At 51.5% G+C, this 22,880-nt stretch overlaps 6 protein-coding genes across 6 annotated transcripts; 3 read left to right on the forward strand and 3 right to left on the reverse strand.

Moving 5' to 3' along the window:
- Positions 1 to 64: 64 nt before the first annotated feature.
- Positions 65 to 1,824, forward strand: CTRU02_210312 (MFS quinate transporter; the record flags this gene model as incomplete). Its single annotated transcript, XM_036729764.1, has 3 exons — positions 65 to 246; positions 314 to 1,522; positions 1,584 to 1,824. The coding sequence occupies 3 exons, from the start codon at positions 65 to 67 to the stop codon at positions 1,822 to 1,824; spliced, it is 1,632 nt and encodes a 543-aa protein (XP_036578606.1).
- Positions 1,825 to 2,913: 1,089 nt separating this feature from the next.
- On the forward strand, positions 2,914 to 4,741 carry CTRU02_210313 (alpha beta hydrolase fold family; the record flags this gene model as incomplete). The annotated part of the gene is made up of 4 exons (XM_036729765.1): positions 2,914 to 3,084; positions 3,138 to 3,375; positions 3,437 to 3,778; positions 3,855 to 4,741. 4 exons carry the CDS (start codon positions 2,914 to 2,916, stop codon positions 4,739 to 4,741), a joined length of 1,638 nt encoding a protein of 545 aa, XP_036578607.1.
- A 630-nt stretch (positions 4,742 to 5,371) lies between these two features.
- Positions 5,372 to 8,255, reverse strand: CTRU02_210314 (transcription factor; the record flags this gene model as incomplete). Its single annotated transcript, XM_036729766.2, has 4 exons — positions 5,372 to 6,084; positions 6,143 to 7,220; positions 7,275 to 7,994; positions 8,064 to 8,255. The coding sequence occupies 4 exons, from the start codon at positions 8,253 to 8,255 to the stop codon at positions 5,372 to 5,374; spliced, it is 2,703 nt and encodes a 900-aa protein (XP_036578608.2).
- An 8,571-nt stretch (positions 8,256 to 16,826) lies between these two features.
- CTRU02_210315 (kinase binding protein-like protein) lies at positions 16,827 to 17,537 on the forward strand (the record flags this gene model as incomplete). The annotated part of the gene is made up of 3 exons (XM_036729767.2): positions 16,827 to 16,982; positions 17,048 to 17,170; positions 17,220 to 17,537. 3 exons carry the CDS (start codon positions 16,827 to 16,829, stop codon positions 17,535 to 17,537), a joined length of 597 nt encoding a protein of 198 aa, XP_036578609.2.
- Positions 17,538 to 17,700: 163 nt separating this feature from the next.
- CTRU02_210316 (proline oxidase) lies at positions 17,701 to 19,182 on the reverse strand (the record flags this gene model as incomplete). Its single annotated transcript, XM_036729768.1, has 2 exons — positions 17,701 to 18,517; positions 18,587 to 19,182. The coding sequence occupies 2 exons, from the start codon at positions 19,180 to 19,182 to the stop codon at positions 17,701 to 17,703; spliced, it is 1,413 nt and encodes a 470-aa protein (XP_036578610.1).
- Positions 19,183 to 20,265: 1,083 nt separating this feature from the next.
- On the reverse strand, positions 20,266 to 22,137 carry CTRU02_210317 (heterokaryon incompatibility protein; the record flags this gene model as incomplete). The annotated part of the gene is made up of 1 exon (XM_036729769.1): positions 20,266 to 22,137. The coding sequence occupies one exon, from the start codon at positions 22,135 to 22,137 to the stop codon at positions 20,266 to 20,268; it is 1,872 nt and encodes a 623-aa protein (XP_036578611.1).
- Between the last annotated feature and the right edge of the window lie 743 nt (positions 22,138 to 22,880).

The following is a 22,880-nucleotide window of genomic DNA, read 5'->3' on the forward strand; positions in this document are numbered from 1 at the left end:
GCTCAATAAGCAACACCAAACCCCCGCCAGAGCCTGGCTTGCTGCAGAGAAAACAACCGCCAAAATGTCGACTATGCAGAAGCTTCTCAAGAAGATCGTCAAGAATGACTCCATGCAGACTGATCCCGCCGAGATCTACGGCTGGAGAGTCTTTGCCCTCGCCGCCTCCGCTTGTTTCGGTGCCATGTCCTTCGGTTGGGACAGTTCCGTCATCGGTGGTGTCGTCGTCATGAAGCCCTTCATGAAGTAAGTTGACAAAACCTCGTATTCAATCCCAAAGAGGATCCGGACACAAGCTGACTTGACTTGATAGTGACTACGGCTTGAAGGAAGCCTCCAAGGTCGAGACCGCCAACCTTACGGGTAACATCGTCTCTACCCTCCAAGCCGGTTGCTTGGTCGGTGCTCTTCTCGCCGCCCCCTTGACTGATCGCTATGGTCGCAAGTGGTGTCTCATCTCCGTCGCCGCCGTCATTCTCGTCGGTGTCGCTCTCCAGGCTGCTTCTCTCGGTAAACTCGCTCCCATCTTCGTCGGTCGCTTCATCTCCGGTCTCGGTGTCGGTGCCGCCTCCAGTATCAACCCGCTCTACGTCTCCGAAAACGCCCCCCGTGCCATTCGTGGTCTCCTGACCGGTATGTACCAGCTGTTCATCGTCACCGGTGGTATGATTGCCTTCTGGATCAACTACGGTGCCGAGGTCAACCTGACTGGCAAGACCATGTACATCTTCCCCCTCGCCATCCAGGGTCTTCCCAGTCTACTCCTGCTCATCTGCATGCTCTTCTGCAACGAATCTCCCAGATGGCTCGCTCGTCAGGACAGATGGGAGGAGGCCAAGAAGATCCTCTCCGTCCTCCGCAACCTGCCCGAGTCTCACCCCTACCTCGAGGATGAGTTCCAGGAGATCGTCGACCAGCTCCAGCACGAGAGACAGCTCATCGGCGAGGCCACCTTCATGAACCTGCAGAAGGAGATGTGGACCATCAAGGGTAACCGCAACCGTGCTCTGATTTCCATCTTCCTCATGATCTGCCAGCAGATGACCGGTACCAACGCCATCAACACCTACGCCCCTACCATCTTCAAGAACCTCGGTGTTACCGGCCGCTCCACCCCTCTCCTGTCCACCGGTGTCTACGGTATCGTCAAGGTCTTCTCCTGCATTGCCTTCCTGCTCTTCATGGCCGACTCTCTCGGTCGTCGTCGCTCGCTTCTGTGGACCTCCATCGCCCAGGGTGTCTGCATGTTCTACATCGGTCTCTACGTCCGTATCTCCCCGCCCATCGAGGGACAGCCGGTCCCGGGTGCCGGATACATGGCTCTCGTCGCCATCTTCCTGTTCGCCGCCTTCTTCCAGTTCGGTTGGGGTCCCGCCTGCTGGATTTACGCCTCTGAAATTCCCACCGCTCGTCTCCGTTCCATGAACGTTGCCCTCGCTGCCGCCACCCAGTGGCTGTTCAACCTCATCGTCGCCCGCACTGTCCCCAACATGTTGGCCACCGTCGGTGCTCACGGTTACGGGTAAGTTTCATAGTCCCTGACAAACCTATAGCAAAATTCACGTGCTAACATCTTTCCTTAGAACCTACCTCATCTTCGGTAGCTTCTGTTTCTCCATGTTCTTCTTCGTCTGGTTCTTCGTCCCCGAGACCAAGGGTATCTCCCTCGAGCACATGGACAAGCTCTTCGGCGTCACCGAGTACGACACCGACAAGGCCCTGGCTGTCGACAACGTCAGCGAGACCAAGGTTCCCGCCCAGGTCCAGGTCGAGTCGGCCGACAACAACAACCCGTACAACCACGTCCGCAAGGAGTCGGCTTAGACGGGTTGTTGACTTTGTATGAGTGGAAGCGGTTTATTAATGAAGGCGATACATAATGTGATGACTGCAAGACGTTTCAGCACCTTTGCGATTAGATGAGTTTTTAAAAGGGGACGAACTAGTGGGAGGAGCTAGAAGCACGTCTGCATATTGTTAGCTTTTGATACCTATCTTTGAGCCTCGTGCTACGGCGCCTTGGCCTTTTATGACAATTCAATCGAATGTTGAATTAAGATTAGTCTCTTGGTGTGATGCTGCTGTGTGATACAGCAATGTGATTCTACTTGGTGTTTGGAATGAAGTCAAGACAGAGCTTCCCAACAACGCTGACAAAGAAAGAAAACTTCTCTAGCGCCCAGGCAACTGGTGAGTTGAAACATTGGACTGCTGAATACACTTGAAAGTCTTCGGCTTATTGAAGGGCACCAGTTCTATTAAGACTGACACCCCATCAACGTGGGATGTTGCCAACCCATCACAGCATAGCAACCCCATATTCCCAAACTCATCTCTGCCCCGCGTCTAATTCCAACAGCATAAGATCTGGTGTCACCCCCTTCTTCAGCCGCACTCTTGGCACCGAAAATGTTTACCCTCCCAAGGCGATTATCAGATTCAGCAAGCAGAAACTACGTGGTGGCGCTAAACCACTTTTATTCAAAATCCGAAAGCCCACCTTGCTTTATTAGCTGCTAGACCAAGCCTCCAGCCCTCCCTTCATGCCTTTCACAGCAACGCTTCGTCCAAACTGCCGAATCGTAGTCTTGTGTAAGCGACCCCTGGCTACCAGGAGCCTTGATTTAAGCACTCAATCGGAGAGAAGGAACTTGTTTTATTACGCTTTTTTCTTAGATCCTGCAGGGCGTTCAGTCGGCGTTCATTGCCCCTTAAATCGTCTTCCTCGACCATGGATGGTAACGGTAGAAGTGCTTGGCACCTGAAATCTAGTATCGGAGAATGAGAGAAGATGTAAAAGTTTCCGTTGCCTGCCCACGGTGCCGGGAACACACCGTATAAGTCGTTGAACCCCCGTCTTCGTCAGTCTCCCACGGGCACTCCTCTCATCGTCATCTTGTCACTCTCTCCAAGATGAAGTCTGCCGTTCTCGTCGCCGCCCTTTTGGGTTCTTTTGCAACTGTCCCCGTGCTGGCTCAGTCACCTCACCACGATATCAATGCCACCCTCTTCCAAATTATCCAGCCCAGCACCGAACTCAAGTGGTACGACTGCTATACCGTCTTCAAGTGCGCGCGGTTGACTGTAAGATATCGTCCTGCATCGCTACCTCAACTCTGGCCGCTAACATCCAAAAGGTCCACGCCAAAATCCAGGATCACCGCAACCCGAAGAAGGTCAAGGGCGGGTGCGGCGAGCCAACTGTTGATCTCGCCATCGTCAAGCTCCCCTACGTCGCTCCGCCCGGCGGCCCTCCTCACCAGGGCGCCGTCCACGTCTCCCTCGGAGGATGGAGCTCATCGTCGACCAACTTTCTGGTCCGTTTCGGCGAGGACTACGCGCCCCTTTTCGTTGGCTATGATCTCCTAGCCATTGGTAAAGCCCTTCATCTACAACCACGATCTATCCTGAAAGAACGGCGCCTGACTTGGAGCAGACTATCGCGGATGGGGCTGGACAACACCATCATTCCGCTGCTTCGCCACCGAAGACGAGCGTCAAAAGTTCGCCCTCTCCGAGCCGCAGCTCCTCGGTGCCGACAAATCAGCGTATGACGTTCGCGCCGCCCGCGCAGAGGACTTGGCCAAGAGGTGCAAGAAGAACGGCGGGGACGTCGCCCGGTTCATGGGCACGTATTCCAACGCCGTCGACCACTACACCGTCATGAAGGCCGATAACCGCACCAAGCTCGGTTTCTGGGGTGTCTCGTCCGGCGCACACCTGGGGCAGACCATCGCGCAGCTGTACCCCGAAGCGGTAGACAAGTTCCTCTTCGACAGTGAGTCCTCCCCCTTCTCCCCCCCCCTAGATCAACTTTTCTCGAAACTAGGAATGCTCATATCGCGGTGTTTTAGGCCCTTCGCCTTCCTCGTACGCGTATACCGTCACCCAAGCCCAGCCTTCCGTGATCAAGGACGCGGAGCGCGGCCTCGAGGCTTTCTTCTACACGTGCCTCAAAGCCGGTTCGGCAACCTGCGCTTTCGCCGGCAGTTCCGATACCACAAAGAGCCTACGCTCACGCTACGACTCAATCGACGCCAAACTGAAAAAGCAGCCGATCACCGTCGCGGGCCAGGCCAAGAAGTTCGACTGGTCCGCCCTGCACAACTTGGTGTCCATCGCCCTTCACGGCCCGGGCTTGTTCCCGCTCCTCGCGGGGGTCCTCGCGGAGACGGAATCGGGGAAACCGGGACAGGCGATCACGTACGCCATGACCAGCGTCCTCAACGCGGCCCCGGAGCCGCTTCCCCTCCTCACGGAAAACCCCGCGTTCGAAGGGATCCTCGCCGGCGCGTGCCTGGACGAGTCCCGACACGTCAAGAACGAGAAGGAGTTCCAGGCGTATTTCAAAGCCATGACGGACGCCGCGCCGAGCGTGGCCCCCATCTTCGCGGAGTGGCGTCTCGTCTGCTCAAAGTGGAAGATCGACCCCGTCAACAAGCTACTGGACGACGTCTCAGGCAGACCGGTCAAGACGCAGGGCAAGATTGTCGTGCTCAACGGCGTCGGAGACCCCGCGAGCAGCGTCGACTCGGCGAGGGCCATCGCCGCGCGCTTCTCGACGGGCGTCTTCGTGAAGAACCTCGCGGCGGGACACACTAGTTTCGCGGCCGCGAGTAATTGTCTGTTTGGCTTGTTTTACACGTTTTTCGTGCTCGGGATGATGCCGGCCGAGGGCCATACTTGCGGCGACATTTTCGCGCCGGCTTTCGGTTCCGTGCAGATTCCGGCTACTTTCTAGGTGTGAGTTGGAAGTGAAGAGCAGGAAAATGTGTAGTAGGGGTCGGTTGTATTGGCCTTTGATACAACTTGTCAACTCATAATTGGTCCCGTAACTTTATATAGCCCTTATTTCACTTCTAGTAATGAGTATTTACGAGTCAATGCCACGAGATCAAAACGCCGTTTGAGTACATTGGAATCGTGAAAAAACTTGTTTCTTCAGTAGAGACTAATCATGTGACAGTGATCTTATTTGCGCAGACTTATCGAAGTTCTCGGAATCATACAAATAAAAATCACCAGAGCAACAGACAGATGAGGTAAAAACGCTTAAGAGCCCACGACGAGGCTAGGTATATCGCTAAAGGAATGCCATGTCTTCTCAGCACAGCGCAACCGATAAAAAACGCCAAAGTCCTTTTGTTGCAGAGGACCGGTCCCGTTCACAATAACTAGGTAAACCGAACCCAATAGGCCTGTGTTCCAACCCCCCTGCCTTGTGCCTTTTCCAGTTGCTGAACCACAACCACCCCTCCCATCCTTGAATGAAGAAAGAAACCACCAATAAAAACGCCTAGCATTGCTCCATTACAACTGATAAAGAGAATGCTCCTTTGAACATGACACCGCGACCCCCCGGGATGACTGCTTACTGAGCCCCAGCGGTTCCCGCGCCGTCAAAGAGAAGAAGCGGCCATTGGCCCACTGGCGCAGCCGTGACGGCCGCCATGTCGGCGACGGTCGTCGCCTCCGTAACGCCGCCTGGGTCCCTTGGCCCGCCGCCCAGCGTCAGGAGGGCGTTGGCGCTGTACCTGTCCTGGCTGTCGGCCATGGCGGCCGTCCAGTCGTGCCAGGTGTTGCCCTGAGACGCCGATTGCCGCCAGAGAAGTTCTGCTGCTGCGGCCGTCCCCGAGGGATCCGCCACATGCTGGGTTGCCTGGGAGGCAAACACGATTAGAGGGTTGGTCTCGGCTGAGCTATCGTCTGTCCCGTTGGTCGTCTGCACTGAAGGTGCGTAAGCATAGCCGCTGTTTGCCTCAAACCCAGTCGTGGGTACCAGTGTGCCATTTGCTGGTTGTTCGGTGTATGCTAATGACGGATATGGCGTGGTTCCATCCTGGCTCGCCGCGTCGGGGTAGAAGGACTTCGCGGACGTCTCGTTGGCGTTAACAGCTAGGTTCTGCGGAGCCTGGGGCTGTGCTGAAAGTTGGAAAGGCGATTGCTCCGATGAATCGGTCTTGATGGCCTGCATCTGCGTCTGGGCGAGCGATGAGGAGTCCTTGTGCTTCGAGTCGTGCTCGATCCAACTAATGGTTCTTTCAATGATGAGATTGATTTCGTTACTGATGCCAGACCCCGTTCCTACATTTACATTTGTTAGTTCCGCATTATCGATGTACCTGTCTCTGGTCTTGCTTACCTAGTAGAGAGACCGTGGCATTGATGATTTCCATCCAGTCCCTCATGTCGTCGCGTAGACTAGCAATCTGGCTAGGGGTCGCCTCGAGCCTACGCTCCCAGTGGGCCACTAGGGTCGTGAAAATAGCGGCGCCATAGACAGCTATTTGATACCACGTCGTGTCTAGAGATTTGAGCTTCCAGATGCTCTTTATGGTCTCCAACATATGCGCCGCCGTCTCTTCGCAGATGCGGGCGTTCTCGAGGAGCATCTTGCGGTCGGTCGTCATGGCCACGGACGGGTGTCGTAGACAAAGGCGGAACTCGAGAGCGTACATGTGAATGTACAAAGCATACACCCGCCCCTCGTGCTCTGACTGGCCGGACATGTTGATTTGCAGGTTCTCGGGCAAACCCTCCTTCCACAAACGGAGCTGGTCTTCCAGAGCGTTAACAACATCGACGTAGTTCTTTGGGTCGCGCCTGACGCTGTAGATGTTGGAGTACATCTCTATGAAGAGAGGCACAATTTTGAAACCGGCCAGGCCAACATGGTATGTGCAAGGTGTCGTTACCGCTGCGTCGACACCCTCCGGCGTTAGTGCCTCGTCCGGGATGGGTTCTGGGAAGTCAACATCGTAGTCCTCGACATTGATTGGCATCGGCCGTCCGAGGCGCCCGTTCAAAGTGACGTAGACAGTCAAGATGGTCCACCATGTACGCTTCCGGATTTCGTTCTCCAGGTTCGTCGTCTCGCCTGGAGCCTTGGCGGCACGATGCATGTTCAACTCAATGGCGCAGTGCAAGGCAAAGTTGGTGACCATGGCACCGCAGCCCGGCTTTGGAAAGGCGCGGGTGTGGGCAGAAATCATGGCCATGGCCTGAACGGCGGGGACGGACTGCGCCGACGCCAAGTCGTACATCTTGCTCAGGGCGAAGTGGTAGTGCTTGTTGGACAGCTCATTAAGTTGGGAGCGGGTTTCCTGCTGCTCCCAGTTTCTCACACCGTACTGGAAGTAAATGGTGGCAAAGACCATGTGTACCATGACCAGGTCGGGCACAGATGGTTCGAAATCTGGTTCATCATATATGCGAGTCAACTAGATTCGATGGTTAGTGTTGAGCGTTGGTTATTGAGGCTAAGGTCGACTCACAATGTTCATAAACGCAGGCTTATGGAGAACGGGGAGGAACGGCCAAATCATTAAGAAGTACCACTCTGAGTAGGTAAATGCGTCGCTTCTTGAGGGAAGTTCGATATTAACTGGCGGATTGATGCTCATGCATGACTGCAGGAAGGATTGAAGAGACTTGTTGTACAGGGGCTGGGAGACCTTGGCGTCCGGCACGGGTTCGTCAATGTCAGGGGCGTCAAAGGAGGTGACGTCTATCGTGGTGCCGAGGATGGAAAGCTTTGTACCCTTTATCGAGCTGAGCGTCGCGCTGTCGGAGCTTACGCCGAGATGGTTATGAACAGGACGCGATTCAAGGGCGGATCGGGGAAAGGAGCGATTGGTCGTCGGCTTGCTGAAGTTGTAGTTCTTCACCCAGACAGAGCCGACCTTTGTCCAAGCATCCTTCTCGGCTGGGTCCTCGATTGCGTTACCCATGTGGTCATAGGTGACGCCGGGATGAGGGTCGGACATGCCATAGGGCGACCAGTTCCATGGCTTTACCTCGATGCCATTGCTTTCGAGCAGCTTCTCCAGATCGCGCAAGTGGTTCAGCATATCCGTCTTTTCCCTCTCGACTTCTTGCAGGTATCCGCGTCTCTCGGTTCGGCCAGTGACACGATCGGTAACGAAGCAATCGAGGTTCTGATTAATGCAGTGGGAGCATCCTTCGGGGAGGGCATCGCATCGGATTTTCCTAACCTTTTGCCACTTGTCAGCATTCATCGGCGAGTCGCATAACAACCAGGACTCAAGGAGAGATGAACTCACTTTACATCTATCACAGGCCTGGCCTGTCCTTGTGTAAGAAGACAGCCGGTTCTTTACAACAGACGAAAAGTCCTCCTGACCACCCTTTTCGAGTCGTGGCAGCTTCACCTTGGGAGCAGAAGGGGGAGTGTCGCCATCAGTTGTACCATTGTCGCCAGCATCCGCCGGTCGCTTGACTGGGCGACCGGGCATGATCTTGGAGGAAATACAGGAGGACGTCTTGAAGACCTTGCCAACCGTACAAGGCACCATAAAAATAAAAATAAAAACCAAGGTCCTGGCGCAATCGGAGACGCGGTCGCGGACGCAAGCTTGGTAGTGTCGCGACGGGGCTTTCCGTTGGAGATGGAGGTTTCCGTGTTTTTTTTAGGGGAGCTCAAAGTGCTGGGTTATGTCAAGGGTGGGAAGACAGGCGACAGTGACGGGGGGGGGGATCACCCGGTGGCAGGGGAGTGTGGGAGTATGGGCTGTAAATCGTCTGGGGCAGCCCTGTGGGTGACGGCTGACACAGTAATTGGGTCCACCCAAGTTACACGCGCCAGGGACGCCCAACAGCGCGCCAGTGGAGTTCCAGCCTGTCGGGATGCGGGCGGGCGGGTGCCAGATTCCAGCGGGCCAAGGACCGGAACTTGGCTGAGACCAAGACCAAGTCTAGAAGGTCTGGAGCCGCTGAACCTTGTCTTTAGGAGGCGTTAATTTTATGGGCGAGAATGAGTGGCGCTGGCTGGTGATTTTTTAATTTTTAATTTACAAGAATGTAAATCTCAGTGAAAAAGGCGGGGAGGGAGGCTGTTATGTGAAAGAGGGAAAAAGAAAAAAGGGGGAAGAAATCTCAGTATGCAAGTCGATGATGGAAGAGATGATGGAGAGTATTGATATCGAGGCCGCGGACTTGAACATGGCTTGATCCTTACACGTACCCAAGGTACACGACACACCAAGACATTAGATATCCCCCTAGACTACAGGTACCATAAGGTGAGTTGACTACTCCGATCGAACCGGCCGAACTTTTGACAAGGGTGGTGTGGAGGAAAGGGAAAAAAAAAAAAAACAAGACAACTTGTTGATGGGTGGTTGATGGCGAAGCATCAAACCTTTGATCTCAGGCGATTCAATTTACCATTTGAACCAGGTAGCAAAAGTAAAAGAATCTCATTCACACTTTGGTACCTTGGCAAAATGACGGGAATGGCAGACCACCAGGTGCCGATCTGTACTGCGCCTGAATGTTTCTCCCTAGATTCAAGAGATGGGCGGCCACATCATTCCATTTGGATGAGGCTAGTGATCGAAAGGGGGGGCAATTAAAAGGTGTCCCTCGACCAAAAACGACAAAGACAACCACTGACAATGGAGGAAGAAAAACTTCAATACTTCCAAGGTTCTAGCTTAAGGTTAAGTTGCCATCGGTTGCAAGCAACAGGCCTCTTATCAATAGAGACATGGCATTCTGAATGGACAGTATTGCGCGGTCGAGCCCTCAAAGTCTTTATTAGCGTCAATCATCCAAGCCGCGAACGGCCATTTTATTGTCTCTTTTGTCGTACGTCCTAGACCCCCCAAGGGAATCCCATTAGGTTGGCCACTAGTGCGCGGGAAATCCGATTCCCACCCTCTGTATACCGCCGGATAGAGTATAACCGTATAGTTTAAACAAGGGGGGTGGTCATCCAACTGTTAGATTGACGCCTGCGTCCGGATAAAATGCTAGGAAATCTAGCTTAGTTGCATTCTTGCAATATGCTGAAACCGGGAAGAACGGGTAGATACAAAACAGAACCCCGCTTCAACCGGAATGGGTAGAATCACTCAATCAACAACATGAATCACTCTTTGCTCAATGAACCCCAGGTGTATTGCATCAAACTAATATCGTTTATCTAACAATTAAGAGTCTCATATCGCTCGAGAGCCAGTTACGCGCATGGAAAGATACGATGTCGAGTGGCAATACCTCATCTAAGAAGGTACTACTACGGACCTTTGAAGACTGGGGCCGTTGGGACGAAGAATTCCAAACAAAAGCTATAGGCTTGCATTTATGGGATTACATCAATCCTGAAAATGATGGAGCTTTAATGGAAAAACCTGCGAGACCGACAGTTGAATCCTATAATCGAAAGATTACTCGAGCTACCGACCCGGAGCAACTATCCCAACAGGGGAGACAGACCCGCCACAGTGGCCAATCGAGTCAGACAGTTAGCCAGTCATCTGCGGGCGACTCCCTACCCTCAGCAACTGAGTCAACTAACCCACACCTCCATGCTCGAAATCTATCCGAACTTACTACGGACGACAAAGCCTCCTTTACGTTCGAATAGAGGGTTTACGAACAAGACTACAAGGAATACAAAGAGCAAGAAGCAAATTCTGAGAAGCTTAAGGCTTGGGTTATTGATACGGTTGACTATGGCTTACGCTAGAGCTCTTGCCGCGCTATATGGGATTTGAGGACATGGTACTCCAACCTACAGACGAGTGTAGGCGCTACTGAAAGAGAACAACAAGCTGCGGCTCGTCGAAAGTACCAGGCAGCTATAACAACATTGACTAGGGTACCTAAAGACTTCGCTGGATGGATCACTTCCTGGGAAATGGCGGCAAACCATGTGCTCGTGAGGAAAACCGGAGGCGTGGAAGACCCTAATATTTGGTTCGACGATTTGACCAAGGCTATCTAACCAATTCTGGGAAGTTGGGCAGCTATATATGCTGGAATCTACAAAAACAAACTTGAGGAAAAATCATTGACGATCGGAGAGGTTGTAAAAGACCTTAGGAAGGAAGCAGAACGTCGAGATCTTCTTAGCTCGCGAGAGAAAGGTTCCCAAATAACCAAAGGCGTATTTGGCCTAACCTTTGCCGTAGACCGCGATAATACATCTTGGACGGAGGCTGAAATGCATAACGAAGAAGGGAGCCAACCTAGTCAAGACTAAGTTAATAGCCGAAAGCGAAAACGCATAGTCACTACACGGAGCACTAATATAGTGTGTAAAGCCTGTGATGGCAATCACGCTCTAGAAAACTGCTACTATGTGTTTTCCAACGATGCACTAGACTACTTTAAGGGTAGGAAATTAATCCGTGATGCGGTTGAACATCGACTTAAGAACGATGCATCTCTCAAGGATGAAATCAACCGCATTAAGAAAGTTAAACACGTTGAAGCTACCGATTGACTAGGACGAAGTATTGGAGAGTGCACAGCTAGCTTCGTTGTCTCTGCGTTTAATTCGATGTCCTGCACTACATACTACCCATTGAAGAATTCGGCTCTTCTTGACTTAGGGTTAACAATACATATCTTTAATAACTTCAACCGGTTTAACAACTTCCGTCGATCGGAGGCTGGGGATTTTATCCTTGCTAGAGAAAGCAGAATTCCTATCCAAGGATACGGGAATGTAAACATACAAACCCAGGGACCGAGAGGACCAAGAATAATCCAATTGAAGAATTCGGCTCTTCTTGACTCAGGGTTAACAATATATATCTTTAATAACTTCAACCGGTTTAACAACTTCCGTCGATCGGAGGCTGGGGATTTCATCCTTGCTGGAGAAAGCAGAATTCCTATCCAAGGATACGGGAATATGAACATACAAACCCAGGGACCGAGAGGACCAAGAATAATCCAACTGAACGATGTCGTACTATATGGAAATTTCCCTTGCAATCTGGTATCCCTTAGACAATTAAGAAAACGCGGATATTGGTGGGACAATCGTCTTCGTTCTAACTACATAAGGTTATTCGATAACTCAATCGTATGCAAGGTTATAGACCGATATGACCAATTCGTCATCGAAGATATACCTCCTAACACGCCGAATACTGCATTCGTTACTCGAAGACACAAATTGAACTCCTGGACAAAGAAAGGTGCTATGAAAGCAGACGCAAGGAGGTGGCATCTTCGACTTAGACACCCAGGACCTCAGGCTCTGGAACATCTAGTTAATACCTCACAAGGGGTCCGGATAAAAGGACTAACCACGGTGGAATGTGATGGATGCGCACTTTCCAAGATGAAGCGTCAAATAAGCCGTCAACCACGGAACGTAGGCTACGGCCCGGGTGAGCGATTAGCAATCGACTTTCATGACCTTCTAAAAGACCCTATAGGCAGAAGTAGCGTAATGCTAATCACGGACCGCTGGTCGGGAATGATTTGGGACTACTACCTTGCGGAAAGAAGAATAGGAACGATCAGTACCGTATTGAAAAACATAACCGGCATACTCGAACGACAATACCAAATCAAACCAAAGATTATCGAATGCGATAATGAAATCGTGACGGGAGGAGTTGTATCTGTATTACTTCACTCCCAACATATCAGAGTCGAAGCATCAGCTCCGAACACCCCAGCACAGAACGGAGGAGCTGAGGTGTCAGGGAGAATTATCAAGGCGAAAGCGCGGGCTATAAGGATAGGAGCTCGGCTGCTAGAGCATCTGTGGGTCGAGATTTACCGTGCAGCTGTATATCTGTATAACCGGACGCTAAAGCATATGTATAGCTGGCGAATACCGTACGATAGATTTTACACCGCCCTAGCGTATAGAGACGGGGTTGCGGTCTAAGACCGAAAGCCATACCAAGCACACCTACGTGTCTATGGATGTAAGGCATATGCTATGACGACGGATGCTTAATTACAACGGAAGAAAAGGCAAAAGTTGAACCCAAGAGCATGGATCGGTTTTCTTGTGGGGTACCAGTCAACAAACATTTATCGAATATGGAACCCTCAGACTAGAAGAGTCGTCGGAGCAAGAGACGTTATTTTTAACGAAGACGAATTATTTAACGGAAACTTGAACTAATTAAGAGATGACCTCCTTCACGTCGGACAGCAAGAGCTAATCAATTTACTTAACCAGGTTGAGGAACCAGAAATAGACCGAAATATGATAGCAGAAGAAGACCATACCGGTGCCTTTATACCCCAAACAAATTGGGAGGGCCTTTATGGAGAAGACGAGGACGTCGGAACCCAGCTCAGTTGGGAAGATGCCGTTCTCCATGAAGTAGAAAGAGATACAGGAGCTGAACAGTTGGAGGCTGAGTCTGATCAACCAGCTGGTACCGACGAAGGCTCTGGACAAACCGGGGACGCGGAAGTCGACCTGGGGAAACCAGAAGGCGGCACGGGAGACCAGGCAGAAGCCGGCACCGATGACCAAGCCAAGAATTCTGATGCCCAGAGTCGTCCGTACCCATCCCCTGTGTCTCTTCCACCGACAGCACTTCTAGCTATGACGATTCGGGATGATTCGGAATTCCTACAAGCAAATGCTCAGAAAGGTGAAAGTTTATATGATGTCTTTGAAGCATGGAAGGCAGCGTTTGCGGCTGGACGACAGGCCACGCCGGTGGGCATCTTTGAAGGAAAGCAGATCGACAAAGCAAAGCTTCAACGACTGTTAAAGAATCCAAGTTGCCTACACAGGCGGCAGATGCCTCCGTTACCGCGAAGCCATGCTGATCTTAGAAACCACCCCATGGGTACGCTATTCGAGACGGCGGAATAACAACATCTACGCAGTCACGCCGAGATGAAATCTTAGATTGAAATAAGTCGAAAAGACACCCGTGCGAAGGACTGTCAGGTCCTAGACTGTATATAGGTATACGTATATAAATTCGACAAGCATGGACGGTTTCAAAAGGGCAAAGCACGCCTCGTAGTCAGAGGAGACCAGCAAATCAAGTCAATACATGAAGAAACCTATGCCGCAACACTAGCAGGACGGTCTTTCCGGACACTGATGGCGGTTGCTGCACGTTTCGACCTCGAACTAATCCAGTATGATGCCGTTAACGCGTTTGTAAACGCAAAGCTAGACAAGGACATATTCATGCGCATGCCTCCAGGCTATCGGAAACCAGGAATCATCCTGATGCTCCAGAAAGCGTTGTATGGCCTAAGAGAGTCACCACTCCTGTGGCAAAAGGACCTTATGGCTACGCTGAAAGACCTCGGGTTTGAAACCGTTCTACATGAGCCCTGCTGCATAATCAAAGGAGCTATCATTATCTTCTTCTATGTGGATGATATAGTCCTGGCATATGAAAGGAAGAAAGAGAATGAAATCAAAGAAGTAATAGGAAAGTTACAGAGACGATATAAATTAACGGGGGGAAAACCACTACAGTGGTTCCTTGGAATCGAAATCATTCGAGACCGAGACAAGAAACTTATCTGGCTATCACAGTCAGACTATATTGACAAGATTGCTAACCTATCTGAAGATAGAGATCAGCGACATGACATTCCCATGAGACGCGAAGAGCTAAGACCGTATGAAAAACAAGCTAGCATAGCGTCTATAAGGCGATACCAACGCAAGATTGGATCAATTCTATATGCTGCCGTTATTACTAGACCTGACATAGCTTTCGCAGCATCAAAACTAGCCAGGTTCAACGCAAACCCAGGTCCAGAACACCACAAAGCAGCAGACCAGGTTCTGCTTTATCTGAAGAAAACCAAATCGCTTGCCTTGCAATTCGGCGGAGACGATGAGTTCTTCGTAGCAAGCGATGCCTCGTTTGCAGACAATACAGAGGACCGCAAGAGTTCCCAAGCCTATGTAATGCGATTGTTTGGAGGCACTATCGGTTGGAGAGCTAATAAGCAAGCAACCGTTACTACTTCAACAACAGAAGCTGAGCTACTTGCTCTTGCTCAGGCAGCCAAAGAAGCTATATTCGTATCGCGACTACTTAAGGAACTTGGACTTCAATTGGATGAATCACGGATACGAATACAATGCGATAACATCCAGACAATACAACTGATCAACAAGGACATCACCAAGTTGCAGACAAAACTCCGACACGTTGATATACACAACCACTGGTTGAGACAGGAAGCTCAATTGAATAGAATCAAAGTGGAATACAGACCTACTGCAGATATGGTTGCAGACGGACTGACTAAACCGATGAGCCATACGCCATTCAAGACGTTTATCAAACAAATCGGCCTAGTGGACATCTCCAACCACCTAGAGAAGAGAAAGCTGCCCACACTGGGAGAAATGGAACTTCTAGGTGAAATGGAAAAACTGGAAAACTAAGTAACCCAGCGGATCAGTCTCTGCCTAAGCGGCCTCAACTGGGGGGGTGTGTTAGATTGACGCCTGCGTCCGGATAAAATGCTAGGAAATCTAGCTTAGTTGCATTCTTGCAATATGCTGAAACCGGGAAGAACGGGTAGATACAAAACAGAACCCCGCTTCAACCGGAATGGGTAGAATCACTCAATCAACAACATGAATCACTCTTTGCTCAATGAACCCCAGGTGTATTGCATCAAACTAATATCGTTTATCTAACACCAACGACATATTCCCGTTGCGCCCCTTTGAGGAGGTTCGTCTTTTCCCGAGTCATATCACTACCAAAAGGAGGGCGGTACACTTGTCAACACCATTAGCCGAGCTGCTTGCCCTGTACACGCGACCCAAATCGAAACATGATGATAGGCAGGTTTGTCGTGATCCAAGGGATTTCAGTCTGTGTGTAGCTTTACTTAGTGGAAGCTTTTGCCATGGTAAAGAGGCGGATATACGACGACCGGATCTCTATATGATTGGAGGCTCAATAGAGGGGGAGAAACCACCTATCCAACATCAGAAACACGGATTCGGCTCATCCCCGGGTGCCGCGTAATTCTAAGGCTGTCGGCCACCTCATAAACTTTCTGAAAGGTTGATTCATCTGAACGTTGCCCTATGGATCGCCTGATTTGATGCCAACGTTTCATTCTCCCAGTTGAGTTGAGGCGACGCGCCGGCCGGGGACACTGCCGAGGAAATTCAGCCGCCCAATAGCCGGACCAGGCATTTGGATGATTGGTTGTTGTACGGCCGTTGAACTTAAAAGCAATATCGGATAAGGTCGCTGACATGAGAGCTTCTCATGGAAACGAGTTCGGGAACTATATTGCGACGACGTAGGATTTCAAATAATCGACTACAGACTCGAGCTAGAAGACTATACAAGCCTCGACCCATAAGATAAACTCTGGGAGAAAAAGATAGTCAGACCTTAAGAAAGTGAATAATATGCAAGGACGACTTGGTTATTGGATGTTGGATTGAGAAAGTCCGCGGAATCCTTTTTTTGCCCCCTCCCAAATCATATCCAAGACTATGTCAATCGCACGTACAAATACACATACGCATATGCATACTTATACTTACACATGACTGGACAGGCGGATGAAGCTTATGAATCATCTTCAAGGTTTATCGACCAGGGCCCTCTTTAACCCGTGGTCTAACTACCTTGAGGCATTATACTAATTATATGCCTGCTTTACATACGTTTTACTTTGTCTTTACCGTATGGCACCAGAGGCACCTATAGCTCCCTCCAACACAACCTCACTACGGCGAGAACTCTAAGGGAGTGCTATCGGGAAAAGTGGGACCGTGAGCGCTATCTGACGTGCGTGACGTGGTTACGAACCCCGCCAAATGTGCCCCTCCAAGCTTATCGCCGATAACGATTTGGCATACTGGCAGGGAACACATGGGACGTTCCTGTGGAATTCGAGTCTATTTTATTTCATCTTTTTTTTTATTTCTTTTTCCTTTTTTTTACCCCGCGATAGTCTTGTCCGCAACGTCCACCACCAAGTTTTCGATCCTCCGTTCAGCGAATCCTGTACCTCTCCATACTCTACCTGTACCTTCCCTCCGTTCATTCTCCACGTCACCTTGTCGCCGATCCGCCATCATGTCCATCATTGAAACCATCCCCATCGATCACGTGCCTGCTGATCATACCGTTCACATCGCCTTCTTCAAGGACATTCAGAATGCTGGGTTCCTTCACTCGCAGCTATTGGCTCGTAATGCAGAGTTCGAGTATGCTTTAATCGATGCTTCTGTGGTAGGCAATATCCCTTCTGGAAACAGAGAGACCAGCTCGACGCCACTGACACCCACATCCTTCAGGCTGTTTCTCGAACTCACATCCTCGCTGCCGCCTTCAAGGCTGTGACCGCAAAGGTGGATGGTAGTCTCAAGACCCCAAACGTCCACTCCGAGCTTGTTGCCTCTCTCAGCTCTGCCAACAATGTACTATCCCCCCTTGACACGCCTTAATGGTCTCTCTAACTCTGCACAGATCGCAGAAGCATACCGCCGCTACGGTATCAGCCCGTCGAGCAAAGACGTCATCGCCGTCAAGATCGTGTCCCCCTCTCCCGCCGGTTCCAAGTCACTCCTCGCCGAGGATGTCGAGAAACATCTCAATGAGAACTTCCAGGGTACTCCCGTGCCCTTCACGGACGAATCCATTGCCACCTCCACCGACTGGGCCAAGGTGCGCAAGTACTACAAGCTGAATGGCCTGCCGTGGCTGGATGCCATCAAGGACGAAGCAGAGCGCAAGGAACAACTCGAGACTCTTGTTCTGGGTGCCATGGCCTTGCGCACGGCGTAATTATGCTACCGACACCCTGTCGCATGCCTCTGTGTGATCACGACGATCCTATGCTGACACCGTCGGGAACTCGTAAGCTAACATCATTGTCGTCTTACCAAATCATATCTAAATCGCTCTAGACGCCAACTCCGCGGGGTGAAAAGATCAAACAGAGGACCCCTCAAGCAGACACCCCGATAAAGCCTTTGGCCCTCCTTACAAGCTCGCTCCACATCGCATCCCGCCCACTTCGCGTTCTTTGCACGGCATCCCGGTTTTCGTGCGCCCTCCTCAAGAGATACTTCATACATTCACCCGTCGACCCCCAGACGAGATATTTATACGCGCTCACCGACCTCGTCTTCCTGTCTTCGTCTTCTGTCTTCTTGAACGCCACCAATTCGCAGCTTACCTCGTCCGCCATGCCCTGGAGCTGTGCAAATGCGACCTGAATCTTTGCCTCGCCAGTCTCGCAAAGTGCACGCGCCTTCCTGACGGACTCGGCGTTGTGCGATGCCAAAACCATGCTGACGGGCGGCATCTGCGAGTCGCCTTTCAACACATCGCCCCACCGTCGTCTCAGCAGGCTCTCTGCAATGCCGTCATAAGCGGTGTCGGTGTCGGTCTTGGTGTCGTGGATTAAGTGCCTGGGGTCAGACCCAATGTACGCACCACGCACTAGCTTCACGCCTAGGGTAAAACCCTCGGTTCTAGCAATGTTGAGATGACGCTGCAGGGTCTGCGGGGTGGATTTGAGGTATGCCTGGTATGTGCCGTAGATGACAGCGTTGTCGGGACTAGTGTTGTACGAGCGCATGTAGTCGACAGTCCAGTCATCGATGCCGGGCTGAAGGGCGGCCTGTTCAGCGTCGAAGAGCAGACGGACGCCGCGCTCGGCGGCAAGGGAGCAGATGGAGTCAATAGCCTCGGCCAGTGCTGCCGAGGGAGGGAGGCGCTCCGAGAGGGAGTAGAGCGCCTGGCGGCCTGCGCCTGTGAATCTATAGAAAAGTTAAAAAGTTAAAAAAAAAAACGGAATAAGAACCGACTGATGAAATAGACGAACTTACTTGAGAGCGACAAAGTCACCCGGCTGCGCCAATTTAACCGTCTCCATCGTCCCCTCCGCCCAAGGGATGATTTCGTTACGGATGCACTCTTCCGCTTCCTTGCCCTCGCCACATGATGCCAGGTCTCTGGTCTGTTCATCATCGAGGACGACCTCCTTCGCGTAGCCCAGAATGACACCTGTGAACCCGATGTCCTTGAGAGTGGAAATGGTCTTTCGGACCTCTAGCTGGTTCTCTCCCGCGCAAAACTGGGCGTAAAACGTGTGTTTCAAAAAGAACCGCAATATCGGGTTTCTATCGGGGTTGAGAATTGGATTCGTCGTGTGAGCGAGGATCGACATGATCCATAACGAGGGCGGGAGCAAAACAGGCGACGATGAGACGGTGGTGGTTAGCAGAGAGCGGATTATCATATGCAATGGCAAGACTGCGAGAGGTGTTGGCGGTGGTGTTGATAATGATGATGATGATGAAGTTGATGGTGATGTTGGTGTCGGGCGTTCAAGTGTAGTTGGCGTAGCGCCTTCTACCATGACCTGCTCATTCGTCAAAGAGGACCTCTTCTTTGACGAATGGATATTTCTCCGTGTTGCCATGGCTGATGTTTGGTATCTGCGACGGTGTAATTTGCCTGATGAAGCTGCGAAAGGTACCGGCGGGATGTCGACGCCGAATGCCCCGCTGCCTACTACTACGACGCGCGCTTGTGCATAGATTACAATTGACCTTTCTGCACCAGGCAGATACAGGCTGTGCAGAAGTCTAGCCATGCAGTCTGTTGGTCCCGGAGAATAGGGGGGGTAAAACACTTTGAGACACTGATATGCGGGGGGAATAATGTGGCACAGTCCCTATATCTGGAGTGATGACGACGAGATAGAAGCTTGAGCTATCTAGACAGCGTAATTTTAAACAAAAATATGTAAAGACAAGATTCACTACTGGCGCAATGGATCGAACGATTATTATACTCGACAATCAGAACTAAACAAGCTACCTCTCTTTATCTCTCGGCGTCCACAGGCCGATATGCCCGACCCCCCCTTTCATCCGTAAACCTTCCTGATGCAATCGAGCCGTTATCAAAGGACAGGGAGGATGAGTGAGTGAGTGATGCATGATGTATTCCTACGAGGGGGGCTAGATAGTCCTACAAAATAGGCCTAGCCACCGTGTGCGTCTCGTTGTTCATTCTTCTTATCTTTGGCTCGCTGACATCTCACGTGGACATGGTTTGTGTCATTGGAATGGGGCAGGAGGGGGAGCCGATGGAAACCGCATGCGGAGGCGTTCGATCGGATCGGACGGGGACCCTGGATCGCGTCGCTGCTCATTGGTTCCAATTGTCCAATCATAGGGATGGTACGTGTATTTGTCCAGGTGAGAGAGGTGATGGGATCGGGGCCGCAACCAGATGGCGATGCGACCCTGGGGGGGGGGGGGGGGGGAGGAGTTCACGTGGTGAGAAGGTCAGGTGCTATCATCCTGGTTGAATTGCCAAGGTGAGGCAAGGAACTGGCAGCGTTTTTTGTGGCTATAGCTTTTGCAGAACAGTGAGACTGTGTAATTGTCTGTAAGTACTACACGGCGTTCATCCCATGTACCCGAACCGCAACAGGTTCACCAACACGGCGACTTGGCGCTGACCGCCGGACCCTTCCGTGTCCCCCCATGCCCCGTCAGATAATGTCGACTTCTTGCACGTCAAACTTGTCAAAGTACCTGGTACCCCCTCCGTCGCCGACGACGGACCACCACGCTCCCACCCGGATCCATTTGCCCTCTTGCGCGGCGGGTGCGAGAAGAAGCCCCCACGCGTCTTCGTTGTCCTCGTACCAGCCGTTGCCGATTCTGTCAAAGTAGTTAAATGTCGGACAATATGACTCGGTTGTGATTGTGCTGGAAAACTCATGTTTCGACGGCTTCTCCGAGTCCGAGTTGGTGAATATAACTTGCTCGTCCAGATCTTCTTGGTCAATCTTTTGTTCGGTGGTGGCGTTTTCTGCGTCCTTCCCGTCAGAGGTAACTCCGTTTTCTGCCTCCCCTCGAGTTGTGTCGTCGCTACCGTTAGCGATCATGTCTAACTTTGAGAACTCTAATGTTGGAGGAGGCTGGGTACCACTCTTCATCTCCTTAGTATCAGACTCGCCGCTGGGGCCCCATGTAGATTTCCCTTTGTCGTCTTCGTTGGGTACCTCCATTTTGTTCGACAATGCGGCGCCTGCGGCCTTTGCGTCGGTTTCTTCCCGTACTCCGTGCTCCTGTACCAGTCTAGTTGCATCTCGCGTCGGACTTGATACAATAGTTTTGTAGCCATACCAACCATACGTAGCGGCATTACAATGCCAACGTCCCCAGCTCTCGTTATCTCTCCGGCTATGGGATGCTGCCAGAAATGATCCCAAAGCGTCGGAGCTTCCAAGAACCAGCAATGCCACTTCGTCTCGCGGCCACACCTCTTCCTCGGACCAGCAATCCGGGCTACAGTACGCGACCAGACGGCCAGAGTCCACAAGGTACCGTACTTCAACCATGGAGTGCGCGCAGGACAAGAGGAAAAAGTCCGACGGAATCCTACCAAACCTCCCTCGCACCTTGAGGACTCCGTCTTGTACTTGTCCGTAGGCATTCTCGCCGTTAACGGTAACTTGTGCTTCGATAACGGAACATCGCGGTCTGAACTCTTGCCGCTCGATCCTGTGGCCAAGTAGGGAACGACTAATTTGAGTATCGCTTATGTACGCAGGGCTCCACGAGGGCACGATGTATGGCGTAGGGTGCCTCAGCCGGTTTGTAAGCTGGCGCAGGCTGATGTTAAAGCGTGGGATAACTGCGCAGCGGGAAAACCACAATAAACCAAAAGGCAAATCTTGCTGCCACAGCCCTGCAACATACCTATCGCCGCCGGCAAGTCCGGCAAACAATTTTGCAATGCCTGACACGGAAGGTAACTTGTCATGCACAAAGGTGAATTCCTTGAGATTCAGGCTCGTAATTATCATATCCCATTGTTTGTACACGGAATTGGGATCCTGATGTTTTATAAGTTCGCCCAAGGCCGATGGGCGAGATAAAGCACGGCGAGAATCCGGCTCCTGGTTTTCTGCGACTGACATGGAACTGCACTCGAAATGTATCATATTCCTCCCGAAGAATATGGACCGACGAGACATTTTTCTTTCCTGGTACGTCCATCCTCGGTGTAACCATTTGCAATTCTTGTCGAAATCTAGTGTAGGCCATGCGAACGCGCCCCCTGCTCCGTACCCAGAAGCATACAAGCCGTAATGACCCGCCGACTCGGGATTGATGCGTGAAACGAAGGGAACAGTCATCATGTCGAATCGCCTTTCAAGAAAAGACTGATGGCAGGAACTTGTTGACGCAGCGACTATGGTACAATAGGCATTGTTGTATATAAAAGCCATGGACGCGCTCTCCCGTTGCCAGTCTGCGGCATCGTCTTGGATGATGCATAGAGCATCTATCCATAGGTAACGTATCGACAGCGACCTGCAAACTCTAACGGCGTCTCGTACGGACTGTGTCATCAGAGCCTCTGGTATACCAGTCTTACGTGAGGCCAAGGTAGCTGTCGTCGTTCGGAGTTGATTTGCTGCATCTTCAGGTGAGCCCCAGCAGTAGCTGAGCGCGACATAACAGGGTACCTTGTCGTCTCCGGGCCGGCTGGGAAGATCTGCCTGGTCGACGAGACGAATAGCTGCTGGGTCATCTAAGCTTGCTTGCAGGTCTAAAAGCCTGGTTGGGGTGTGTTCCGTGAACTTGAGGTGGTGGCATTCTGCCTCGCAACTCTGCAATACATTTTTGATGAAGTGGACATTGGCATCGGATAGCACTTGTGGTTGACGCGCGAACGGGGTTTTGAGCCATGAACGAACAGCTTCTAATTTCACGGGCGTGCCTGGTCAATTCAGATATCCCTTTGTCTGTTTTCCCAATTATGGATCTACACATACCGCAGTCTGTCTCTACCGTAAAGACGATGCTAGACTGTTGGATGTCTTCCCAAGTCATATCTGGCCAGTCAAGTCTCGCAACGAGAGCCGCCAAACCAAGGCCACCGAACCTGGCAAATCCCCAACTATAAAAAAGGCTAATCTCGATAGGACCCTTACGCTGGAAGTTGGCACGTATAATCTGTTCCCGCATCAGGCGGCAAAACTGGCAACCGCTGTCTGCATTACTCCTCAAGTGCGGCAGGTCGGGCAGTGTATCGTGGGCTTTATACTTGAGCCAAAGCTCAGACTCGGCGACGGCGGGACGCGATACGGAC

Source organism: Colletotrichum truncatum, assembly GCF_014235925.2.
Source record: "Colletotrichum truncatum strain CMES1059 chromosome Unknown Contig_0006, whole genome shotgun sequence".
Classification (NCBI taxonomy): domain Eukaryota; kingdom Fungi; phylum Ascomycota; class Sordariomycetes; order Glomerellales; family Glomerellaceae; genus Colletotrichum; species Colletotrichum truncatum.